This window comes from Loxodonta africana, chromosome 2, assembly GCF_030014295.1.
Source record: "Loxodonta africana isolate mLoxAfr1 chromosome 2, mLoxAfr1.hap2, whole genome shotgun sequence".
NCBI classification, from domain to species: Eukaryota; Metazoa; Chordata; class Mammalia; order Proboscidea; family Elephantidae; genus Loxodonta; species Loxodonta africana.
Genome location: NC_087343.1, coordinates 75,719,076 through 75,731,358, shown reverse-complemented (window position 1 = coordinate 75,731,358; position 12,283 = coordinate 75,719,076). Strand labels below are relative to the sequence as shown.

Here is a 12,283-nt window from a genome sequence, read left to right as displayed (position 1 = left end):
CCTGGCCTGGGTGACCGGGGATTCCTGGCTTCAGCCAAGTTCTTATTGCAAAGTGGCTCTGAAGCACCCAGTTACTCTCTGTGGCAACGATTTCACGTGGTGGTAATAATAACATGAATAATAACAGCAAACATTTATATTTCAGTTATTACGTGCCACACTCTATTCTAAGCACCTGACACATCTAATCACAATATTAACTATGAATATTAAAGGTAGGCGCTGTTATGATCTCCATGTCAAAGAGGAGGAAACAAAGAGGAGAGACAAAGAGGCAGGAAGTATCTTGCTTGAGGCCGCCCAGCTAGTAAGTGATAGTCCTGGGATTAAGAAGCCAGGCTGTCAGGCACCAGAGTCCATACTCCTGATCCCCATGCCATCCTGCTTTTCAGTAGTGATAAGGGGTGTGCAGGATAGATCTGAATGGAGCTTCCATCGGAGATGCCGTTCTTCTCCAAATCTGGTTCTGTTATTTCCCAAAGGCTCCGAGTCTATTTCCCCTACTACATGCCTCCCAGACACCATGCCAGCAACATCATCATCCCCCATACAGACTCAAGATTTTATAGTCCCTTGACTAGACACAACATTACAGTGCCAGCCAGTGTCTTCCACCTTGCCTTTATTGAAGAGGGGAAGAGGGCTGTGTAAAGTTCAGAGAAGCTAGATTGGGAAGGGGGGTGATGTAGGGTGGTGCTGATGAAGACAAAAGCCACTGACTGAGGGCTGAGGAAGCATTCCTGGGCTGGAACTTCTCTTCTCTGTGTCCCTCCCCCTGCCCGCACCTGCCCCGGCCCCTGGGATCGGCTGGGTCCTGCCTGCATGCTCCGCATATCCTGCCCTTCCCTGGACTCTGCAGAGCCAAACGGCTTACCTCAGTGCTGACTGCTTCATCTGAAGGGTTGATCAGGACCACTGTTTCTAAAATGTCACTTCGGTGATGAAGGATTTTCTGTCCTGCAGACACAAAAAGACACAAAGAAGGAGACCTTTAGTTTTTCCGGATTAGAGTTGCCCCACCTACTTCTGGGGCAACAGAGGGGTTTCTGCCTCTGAGATGGCAAACCCACACAAGAATTCTCCACACTATCTTTGGAAGCACAACTGGTGCTCCCAAACAGGAGCGTGTGGACCCCAGCAGATTTGTGCAGAGGTGGGTCTGTGTGATCAGGGGCTCCTCAAGCTCTCACACCCCGAGTTTTCATGGTTGATCGCAGGGCTGCCTTTGGTTGCTGAGGGCGGGTTTTCTTCTGAGACAAGCAGTGGATGCCAGGAAAACTCAATGGGGCTCTTGACATTTCTTTTCTTATGGTAATGGGGGATGTTTCTCCCTATCAGCCTTTCTTCTGCTGAGAACTGTGCTGAGATTAATTAGGGGCCTTATTGTGAAATGAATGGCATCCAGAAACCCCAGCTAACAATTAGCCCAATAACAAGAATGGCTGTCTGAGGCAGGCTTACAGTCTGTTGGGGTATTCATTAATGAATTCACTTGCTTGTAGAAAAGTGGAGAAACTGCAAGCAATGAAAAGTGGGGAACAACTCTCCTGCTGGACAGGGTGGCCAAATTACCCCGTAAAGACAAGCACGGTTGATGGAGAACAACAAAATAAAGTGTTGTGCAGGATACGGAAGCCTGTCTAAAGAGGGTTAGAATTCTGCTGGGCCTTTGGTGCCACCTCTTACAGGTTTTAGGATATCCTGTGGCTAAGCCACCTCCAGCTGTGGTGAACTGAGGTGTCTGAATGACACTCTACAAAGACCCCTCTCTTCCCTCAAAGAGATGAAAGTGATCAGGCAGATGTGTGGCCAGATGTTGGTGATATATGCTCTGCCTGCTAATAAGGCAATGACGTGTAGAGAAGAAAGGCGTTTACTCAAACATGGGGGAGGGAGACTAGGGGTTGGGAGGGTAGACAAGAACATGGCTGCTGCGTGGAACTACAAAGAAAGGGGTGACAAGAGGAAATGGGATAGATTCTGGGGGAGACAGTCACCAAAAGAGAGATACACAAGAGAATGACCAAACAGCAGTCTAGGGTACACAGCTCAGTTAAGAGTATTTATCCTTTATATCACCAAGGACCAAAGATACTATAAAAACTTAACAGGCTGGCGTACTTACCCTCATCCCTATGATCAAGCCCATCCTCATCCACTGTCTGATCCTCCCTAACAGCTAGCATTTACCCAACAAACCCCACATTAGACACAGAAGCCCAAACTAAACAATAATAGTAGCTTACCATGTGTCAGGCACTGTTCCAGTCACTTTACATATACTGATTCATTTATTTCCAGAAGAGCTCTATGACATAGATACTATTATCATCCCCCTTTACTTACTGTCGAGGAATTGAAGCTGTGGTGGACTGAGGTGTCTGGAGAATGAACTAACCCAGGTCACACAACTCATAAGTAGCTGAGCCAGGATTTAGACCCAAGTCACACGGCTCTAGGGGCCATATGCTTAGCTGCTACTCCAAGGTGCCAGAGGTGACTGATGGTTACTGGGACTAAGATTTAGAACATCGGTGAAGGTACAGATATAAACACCAAGGTGAAGCTAGGGCCAAGTCCAAAGGAGTAAAACAAGAGATGTGCTTGAAGAAGCAGAAAGCCAGGAAGCAGCCGCAGAAGAATAGTGACAAAAACAAAAAAAAACAACAACAAAAAAACACAAGAATGGCAGAACATTCACATAAAAGAGAACAAAATTAAGAGAAGATATGTGATGTTTTATTCCAAATGCCTAAACATTAAAAAAAGAAACTCCACACAGTCTGAGCAGGCGAAGAATTGAGTTTAAAGGAGAAAAAAAAAAAAAATTAAACTAAGCCACAGGAAAGGAAGAATATTATGAACGCCAAAGTCTGTCATTTATCAGATACTGCTTTGGGGCTTGGCTGTGTTTTGCTTTTGACTACTGTGTGCTTTTAAAGCTAAAGCAAAGGAAAATCAAACTGAATAGGCAAACAATAAAAGGAAACCAGCAAAACACATAAAACCACCCTCTTCCTAGGTCCTTCCACCAGCGGCCTCCTCAAAACAAAGTCTTGAGGAACATCATGGAAGTTAAGCAGAAGCAAAATTAAGCCAAAGCTTAAGACCAAGGAAAAATGAATAGCCATTTCCTTAATCATACTTTGACGTGACTGTTTCCAGCACCCGAAACATCAGGCAGCATAATGCCAAGGTATGACCACAGTGGTGACTACATCTTGGAAAAACCCACAAAAGTAGACTTCAGCAAGGTTCACAAAACTGGCTCCCTCCCCAACAGATGATAAAGAAATCAGAGCCTCTTTCTTCCTAAGGGATCATACATGATTCTCCCAACCGTGCTAACTGTACCTTCAAGACGAGTGTCTAAGCAGCAACAGCCCTACACAGACCAAGCTTCTGCCCCACCCAGCATGCCCTTCCCCAGACATACAAGCAAAGGTGTCTGCTGCCATGGTACTACTCCCTGGCAGGGGGGCTTCTTACCATCCACGAGAATTTCCTTTTCCCTTTGGCTTCGTCACTTGCACAAACAAAACAAATGCCATATGAGGGCTGCCGTATACAACTCCTCCCACGTCAGTTTTCAGACCTGTTTGCCCAGGAATTCAACTAATGATTTTCTTTTTATCCATCTTTGGTAATACTGAGAGGAATATGGCACCAAGATGCCATCACTGCTCCTTCAACAAAAGCCTTTTTATAGAATTTGATTTGAATGAAGGAGGGGATTTAAAGAGAGAGAGAAGCCTCAGCTCGTGTCACAGCCAGACTGCTGGCCAGATTTTTCCCCAGGACGACGTAACCAGGGCTGGGCCGTCCCAGCATCTGGCAGACCCAGGGCCTGAGTGCCGTGCCCCCACCTCCGGCAACCCCGTGGGATGCCATCTCTCCCGGCTGCAGGCGGCTCTCAGCTCAGGCTGTTGGGATGCTCACGAAGTTGCATATTTGGGGAATGTTTCACACTGGGCAGTGGGCCAGGCATTCTGAAGGAGAGGCCACCACCCTCGGCTGTAAAGGTCTCATTCAGCTGCTTCAGAAAAGAAGTTCCCAGGAAAGAAAGGCGACATGTTTCCAGCCTCTCTCCCCACCATTATAGTCTGCCCTCTCCATTTTCTGGTCTCCATTCTGCACCTCACAAGGAAACCATTAAGGGGGTCCAGCCAATCGTTAACTTTCCTCAGCACTGGTCTGAGAGAAGCCAAAGTGGGGGTTTGCGAGAGAATGACCATGGCACTGATTGCTTTGATGAGAAAACGTCTTGGAGGGCTTCCCCCACGCAACGCAGTGTAATCATGAAGGCTTGACTAGAGAGAAAGTCTGTCATGTGGGTGGTGCAAATGCCGAAGCTCTCAGCTGTTAACTGAAAGGTTGGCAGTTCAAATCCACCCCAAGGTGCCTCAGAAGAAAGGCCTGGTGGTCTACGTCCAAAAGATCACAGTCATTGAAAACCCTGTGGAGCACAGTTCTACTCTGACACACATGGGGCCGCCGTGAGTCAGAGTCGGCACCATGGCAACTGGTTTGTACGTACGTGTGTGACAAAAAAGGGGTCTGCTCCACCTCAGAACCAAAAGAGGGTGGTCTGAGGATACCTGAAAGCAGCAGGGTCCTTGCAGACAATGAGACACTGGTCTGGACCCTCCCAAAGGCTGTGCTTAAAACTCAAAAGAGAAGCATTTATTTTTCAGTTATTGCTGGGGCATTTTCCTTTTTTAATATCTGACAAAATATTCTGAAAAATCATCCACTGAAAACCCTGTGGAGCACAGATCTACTCTGACACACATGGGGTCGCCGTGAGTCAGGGTTGACTCAAAGGCAGCTAGTTAGCTCCGTAGAGTTTAGGATTAAACTAAACACATATCCATATACACGCGCACACACACACACACACACACACACACAGAGTCTTCCTGATTTAGAAGAGACTGAACATAGCTGAATTCAGAGACACCACTAAGATGCAGCCACAACCACTCAGTGCCTTCTCCCCTGCACACAGCTGACCCTTCTTTGCTTTCACACACATCCCACAGATTGGCTCCAGAACACAGAGGCTAGGAGGTTGTAACATCTCTGCTCTGGTCCTAGCTAACAGTCAGCCGTAACAGTGTCGGCACAGGCAGGAAGCTGTGAACAAAACAGCCTAGCACCAAGGAGAAAGCACTGGATCCAAAGCCACAGAAGCACTAGGAGGTGGGGGAGAACCCTTGATGAAAAACCAGCCTTGCTAAAATATTTTAAATGTCTTTAAGAGGACAACAACTTGATATATTTTGAAGATTAATTTTTAACTTCCATATCCAGTAATGATCACAATCCAGAACTTTATTTCAACAACTACTTTTTCTGGAAAAGCTAAAATGTCAAACATAATCCAGAATGGTTAACTGAACAATCAAGTCTTCAATTTCTGCTCAGTATGAAAGGGAGAAGATAAGGAAGGTCCCGAATCATGGATACAGATGGACCAGTAACCAGGGCTAAGCGTCAGGGCCAAGGAACTGAACAAGGGGAAAAGTTCTCCTCCCCACCCATCTCTGCCCCTGGCCCCAGCAGCTCCACACCCGATGCCCACCACCCCCACCTTCGTTCACCATCTGATTCTCCAGCCCTTTGCCCAGGTCAAGACCATAGTGGATTCTTTCTTGAAAAGGCATTTGATATTGTGATTCAGCACTAGGAACACTTCCAATGGGAACAAGCAGAAATCTTAGAGAGGGTTAAAGATGATTCTAGAGTTAGGGAATTGTGGGATAAAGTAGGGCTGGAGCTATGTAGATAAAAGCACAGTTTGGTAAATGAAGAATGCCACAAATACAAAATATTTTGTTGTTAAAAATACGTTTTCATTAAAGAAAAGCTGGAAGAGAGGGAGGGAGGGAGAGAGGAAGGGATAGAGGGAGATAGGGAGGAACAGAGAGGCAGAATGAGAGAAATGAGTGCTCTTCAGCTCTACCTCTTCACCAAGGCGGATTTTTGAAGAGGAAACATCTCACCTCTAACCCCGTGTGCAAATAAACAACACAGCCTCAGGGTAAAAGTTAGCTAAATGGGTAAAAGTTAGCTAAATGGATAAAAGCAAGAAATAAAAAGGTGCTCAGTGCAGAAATTAAAAATTAATTACCAACAGATTTCCCAGCAGCTTTTAATAACAATTTTTTATTTTTAATCACATCCAAGTCTCTTTTCTGCAGGAATCAATATAAACGCAAAGCAAAAGTGTGGTCTGTTTAGAGAGAAAGGGAGCTGGAGGAGGGAGGAGCCGTAAGATGCCTGAATCAGCAAAGTTTCTAATGAATCTTCTTTTCTTCTGGAGAACAGAAAGTGAGCCATCAGCAGCTCCAGAGCCCTCACAGATATCCTCTGTCTGTATCCCTGGTAGTTAACGCTGGGGCACAGAGCAGGCCCCAGGCCCCGCCTGGCAGAAGGTGCTCCTAAGCTCCCTCCTCAGAGGGAGAGAAGTTACCAGCAAGTAAGGAGACCTCACAAGCAGCACAAAGGCCTGTTCTCAGCAGCCTTTGATGGTTCACCTGCCCTCCTTCCATCACACCTCAACATTTCTAAGCAAGAAAATCAGAGAGGAAGAAAAAAAATGGGGTGTATATAGGTTCCCTGGTAACAGTGCTTCTGAGAAGTTACAATTAGCATGTCTCCTCCCAGATGCCCCACAGTTATGGCTCAGAGGAGGGATCCAGGAGAAGGGCTGAGGGCTGCCATTTCTTGGAACAAAAAATCACCTCAGTCCTGAGGGAGAACGTGATCACGAGGCAAGGCTAGACAGCTAAATCCCTTCACCTCTACCGCTGAGGCCCTCTTAAAAAACAAAGGTGCTGGGAGACTTCGTATCTTCTGATCGCAAGGTTCCCCAAAGACCAACAGTGTTAGAACAGAAAACGGAAAGCAAACTGTTACCAGGAAATCACACAGATTCCCTCTCAGGGGATGAAAGCTAAGCACGAAGGGAAGGTGTGGAGCCTCCTTGATTTCTCAGAGGCCCAAACACATCAAAATCGACTTGTTCATCTTTTCACATCATCTGCCCTTACACAGCTCAGCCTAAGGCTTGGAAAAGAACCCTTTTTAGACTGGGTGTTTCATAGGCAACAGAGAACATGGTTAAAAAGACGGCAAAAGCATAATTCAATCAGGCATGAAGGTTTTATGGTCACACATACGTTAGAGCACCATCTGTGGGCTAGGTACTATCCTTGTTGTTGTTGTTATTAGTTGCTGTCAAGTGGACTCCTGCTGGCCTGGATCAAAAATCAGTAAATGTGAGGCTAATACTTGGAAGTGGTTATTGGTAGCATCTAATTCTTTGACCACCAGAGAGCCCATAACAAGAACATAGCAATGAAACTTTATACATGTAGAGGGCTTTGAAGTCTTCAAAGCATTTTGTCCTTTAGGTACTTCCTTATTTAATTGTCATACCACTCATATGAAGTGGTTGGGGCAAATATTATTATCCTCTCTTCACCAAAGATCTCACAAACAATACAGTAGTGCAGAACAATAAGCCATGATGCATTCCACTAGGCCACCATAGCTGGGGGGCAGGGCTATGACACTGTTGTTTTTCTTTTCTTGACCCAGTCCCATCCAAAGTAAAGTTTTCAAGTTGTGATGCCAAGATTCCCCTTCATGAGAAGTAAACATGCAGCCTGGGCGGCCACTGGTCAGTCAACACCTTCTGAATTACACGGCAGGACACACACTCACCCTTGTGGCCTGGCACACTGGCCTCCCACATGCACCCCAGAGGCCAATTCCCTCTTTGTTTCTGCTCAACAATCAGAGCCAAGTTCTCACCCACTTTCCCTCTGATATTCCTGGAAATGGCATTTCTTTTCTGTTTCTGCATTTGTTTCATCTCTGATGTACATTCCTGCATGTCACATCACTCTTGAAATACTGAAGTTTTTTTTTTTTTTAATTAAAAAAAAAAAAAATCCATTGTAAACAAGTTCAGGAGATTTTGTGTATACACACACACATATATATATATAATTTTTTTTTTAATTTAAATAAGTTGATCACTGCCTGGGAGTTAAACAACTTTTTTTTATCTTGGAGTTACTATACAATTTGAGTCTATACCTATTTTTCTCCACATTCCTGGACCTTGTTGCAGTTAACTATGTTTTCTTATTGTTGTTGTTGGGTTTTGTTTTTCACATGTCTGCTAGTCCCTCTGCCCCACCCTTCCTGTGCATTCTCTGCCACCATTTATGTTTTCCTGGCCCTTAGATGCCCACTTATAAGCAAACCACCAAAACCCTCAGACTTCCAAGGTCTCTCCTTGTTCTAAACATATTCACAGTGTACACATGCAAACCAAAGCCTCGTATTTCAGGCAAGCAGGCAGCCCTTGCTTCTGGCAGCACAGAGAGCCTGATTTTGCATTTCACAGCCCATCATGTTCCAACTGCTTCCACTGGAAGCCCAGCTCCTGGGAGAAGAGGATGCGAGGTGACAACGGGCTCCAATTCTTTTTGTAGGGTTCTCATTTTACCTTCTTCCCAAATCCTCCCTTTGGTGTTTTATTCTCCTACCTAGTGCCATATTCTTAGGGATGAGAACCCAGGATACCAAAGGTTAGAAAGAAGTTCCTGTCCCTTTTTTTTCCTCTATTTTTTGCTGTGGCTGAAAGAAGTAGAAATAAATACCACAGATGGTGCTGACGAAAGCCTGGCCCCACATGGAGGGCACCTAAGGAAAAGAGCAACACCAGATGCTGGCACCAGTGAGCTGGATAAGAAAACGTGAGGTCATTTTTTCAACAGTCTACATACAGATGCTACAGATTCAAAAAGGACACCAAGTGAAGGGCAATGCATTGGCCTTCAACATCTGTCTACTTCATTGCCACTTATAACGCACTCTCCTCTGTATTCGCTCATTTCAACCTTGACAACCGTGACCCGAGTCTATGAACTGGCTGCCTAGGGCTAAGGCGGGGTGGAATGTCCAAGTGCCCTGTTCTCTAAACAAAATTTGTTGTGGAAAAAGAAAAATATTTCTACTCCCCAAGCACAAGAAAGGAATCACTTCTGCCTTTAAGATGGGATGAGCCCAGCAGCCAAGGAGGAAACATTTTACCCACGAACTTGAGAGAACAACTTGTCACTCTTATGGTCAACCAGTTGCCATGAAGTCGATTCTGACTCATGGTGACCGCATGTTGTCAAAGTAAAATTGTGCTCAGGGTTTTCAATGGCTGATTTTTCAGAAGTAGATCTCCAGGCCTACCTTCTGCAGTGCCTCTGGGTGGATTCGAACCACCAACCTTTCAGTTAGCAGGTGAGTGCTTTAACCGTTTGCACCACCCAGGGAGTTCATTTAAAGGTACAAAGATTTGAACAGTTTTCCAGAATTTAATTCAGGCAAATGAGTGCTACTTTCATAAATCGAGCACTGAGATTAAAGCGTGAATAGGATGCTACCCCTATCCTGAAGGGCATATAGCTTAATGGGAGACTTGGTAGTTTTGACAGTTTCTAATTCAGGAAACTAATTCGGTTAAGTCAGGAGTAGCATCTGACACACAGAGGAGCTCAATCAATATTTGATAAAGGAATGAATAATAAAAACGGCTAGGATATATTAAATAGCTTCCCTGGGTCAGGCACTGACCTTAATTCTTTACATGTGCTATCTCATTTAACCTTCACATTAACCCTATGAGGAAGGCACTATTCCTATTTCACAGATGAGGAAAATGAGGCACAGAGCTGTTAAGCAACAGCCCAAGGGTCCATATTAGCAAGTAGTGGAGCTAAGACGGAAACCTGGGTGGTCAGTCTCCTGAGCCCAGGCTGTTAACTAACAGGCCATTTTAAAAGGAGGGAATGAAGGTAGATGAGAGTGAGTTTGGTTTGGGGCATGTTGAGTTTCAGGTAGGCAGAAATGCAAACCTGACGCTAAGGCGGAAGGATGGGCCAGAAGCACAGATCTGGGAGGCGTGAGCGTATTTTTAGCTGATGTTCTTGGAAACAGAGAAAGAGCCTCTTAATCTTTCTTGCTGAGAACAGTGTTGGGAAATGCCACAATGTAAAGGGCGGGTAGAGTCCGGGGGGGTGCTGCAAGTGGTTAGTGTGCCTGGCTGCTAACCGGAAGGTTAGCGCTTCATGTCTGTCCAGCGGTACCTCAGAAGAAAGAGCTGGCAATCTACTTCCAAAAGATTTGCCATTGAAACCCTACAAAGCATGGTTATACTCTGACACACCCAGGGTTGCCAGGAGTCAAAGCTGCCTGGATGGCAACTAGAAAAAACGGGCTGGCAAAAGCAGGAAAAAGCTGGTGAAGGTAATGGACCAAAAGTACCAGGGAAGTGCTTACCTTCTTCTCTGTTCACCCTTGCTCACCCCCTGAGCTCCATATAACTGCAGCACTGGCCCGATTTGCAAACCAAGAACTAACTACCTCTGCAGAGAGGAGAAGCAAGGAGACATTAAACAATCCAGTTGTAATTCATACCTGGTTTTCAAATTCAATTGAAAACGCACTTGCTTTGACCTACACATCTCTGCCATAATGCATTACACAGCCTCTAGGCATTGCTTCATTTTCTGTCAGCAGCCTAGGAGACACATGCCTAGCAGAGGAAAAAGATCAGCAGTTCTAGAATGTTAATATACCCCACAGTCGCCTGAGGAGCTCAATAAAATAGAGATTCTCAGGGCACATCCTCAGAAATTCTGATTCAGGAGGTGTGGGGTGGGGCCTGGGACTCTGCATTTTTGCAGTTTCCCAAGTGATCCTGATAGAACTGTGGTCCCTTCTTTGGAAGACAGTGTAGATGATGAATACTCTATTAAGCAATAACTGTGACCTCAATGAAAAGCACCCTCACATTGTTTTTCATGTATTGCTATCCTAATGTCTGAACATACTGCTAGAATTATTTCCCTTGGGAGTAAATGTGATAATTAAAGGCTCAAACAACTTTTCCTGGTAAGTATTGATTTTGGAATAATTTGACAGGTTTATGTGACATTTAATTTCCCATCGAACTCCTGCCATTTATCAAATCCAGGAAAACTGCTGACTTTTCACCTTCATCTGTTCCTGTTCAGAACCAAATTATCACACTATTTGCCCTCAAAACCAGCTGCCTTAAGAACAAAAATCAGAGTTTTTTGGTATCTGGCTACTGAAAAGGAAACAGAAAAAGGAAAAAATTCAAATAGCTCACACAACATATATTAAACCTAGCATCTAATAATTACTAATCCCTTAGGAAGCTCTTGGAGCCCTGGTGGCACGGTGGTTAAGAGCTCAGCTGCTAACCAAAAGGTTAGCCATTAGAATCCACCAGGCATTCCTTGGAAACCCTGTGGGGCAGTTCTACTCTGTTCTATAGGGCCGCTATGAGTCAGAATTGACTTGACGGCTATGGGTTTGGTTTGGTTTAGCTCTAGGCCAGAAAGATATAGTATGGGTTTATTTTTCCCCCAGTAAAATCCACATTTGAATTGTGGTGCTGGCAAAAAATACTGAATGTACTATGGATTTCCAGAAGAATGAACAAATTAGTCTTAGAAGAAACACAACCAAAATTTTCCTTAGAAGTGAGGATGGCAGACTTTGGCTTGTTTACTTTGGACATGTCATCAAGAAAGACCAATTGCTAGGAAAGGACATTATGGTTGGTAAAGTGGAGACTGTTGGCACATCAGGGTAAAGCCCTGATTCCTCTTTACCTTCCTGGTCCTTGCCCTCAGTTACGCGCCCTGTCTGCTGACCCAAAATGATATCTCACTTAGAGCCTACTTCTCAACTTCTCTCAGTCAGATGTTCTACTCATGTCTGATTGAATCTGAAGCTCACTCTTTCCATTTTTAAATGTCTTTCCTTTAAACCCATGGCCCACGGTCAGTCATTCATTACCTCTACCATATCTGTAGATTTCATCACTTGCTGTCTTCTTTTAATAGCCCAGAAAGAATGTCATATTTGTTTACATCTTCCTCAGTATACTCCTTTTCCTTATTCTAAGCTATAAAGAAGTAAGTCTTTTCCCCTCTTCCATGTTACCCTTTTCTACTCTCCATATGTTGGTCTAACAGGCAGCAGCAAGAGAAGGGCACCATTTTTTAAGACTTTATGGGCACAGAGGGCAGAAAAAATATATCAGAAGAACTCTCTTGACTGGAACACTTAATACACTGCTGGTGGGAATATAAAATGGTACAACCACTTTGGAAATCGATTTGGCACTTCCTTAAAAAGAAGTACCACACGATCCAACAATCCCACTCATTGGAATATA

The 12,283-nt window shown here is 44.7% G+C and overlaps 1 protein-coding gene across 2 annotated transcripts in view; it reads right to left on the bottom strand.

The window, feature by feature from the left end:
- Window positions 1–12,283, bottom strand: part of MAP1B (microtubule associated protein 1B) — a 103,880-nt gene that overhangs the window by 25,763 nt on the left and 65,834 nt on the right. Inside the window, exons 1-2 of one of the 2 annotated variants that reach the window (XM_010588205.3) lie at window positions 3,490–3,779; window positions 875–957 (exon numbers count right to left, since the gene is read on the bottom strand). Coding sequence is in view for 1 of the 2 variants with exons in the window: in XM_003408093.4 (XP_003408141.1) it covers window positions 875–957 (83 nt within the window). In the remaining variant the exon portion in view is untranslated. Of the gene's footprint in view, window positions 1–874; window positions 958–3,489; window positions 3,780–12,283 lie in introns of those variants that run through there. The other variant, XM_003408093.4, reaches the window with a different exon arrangement.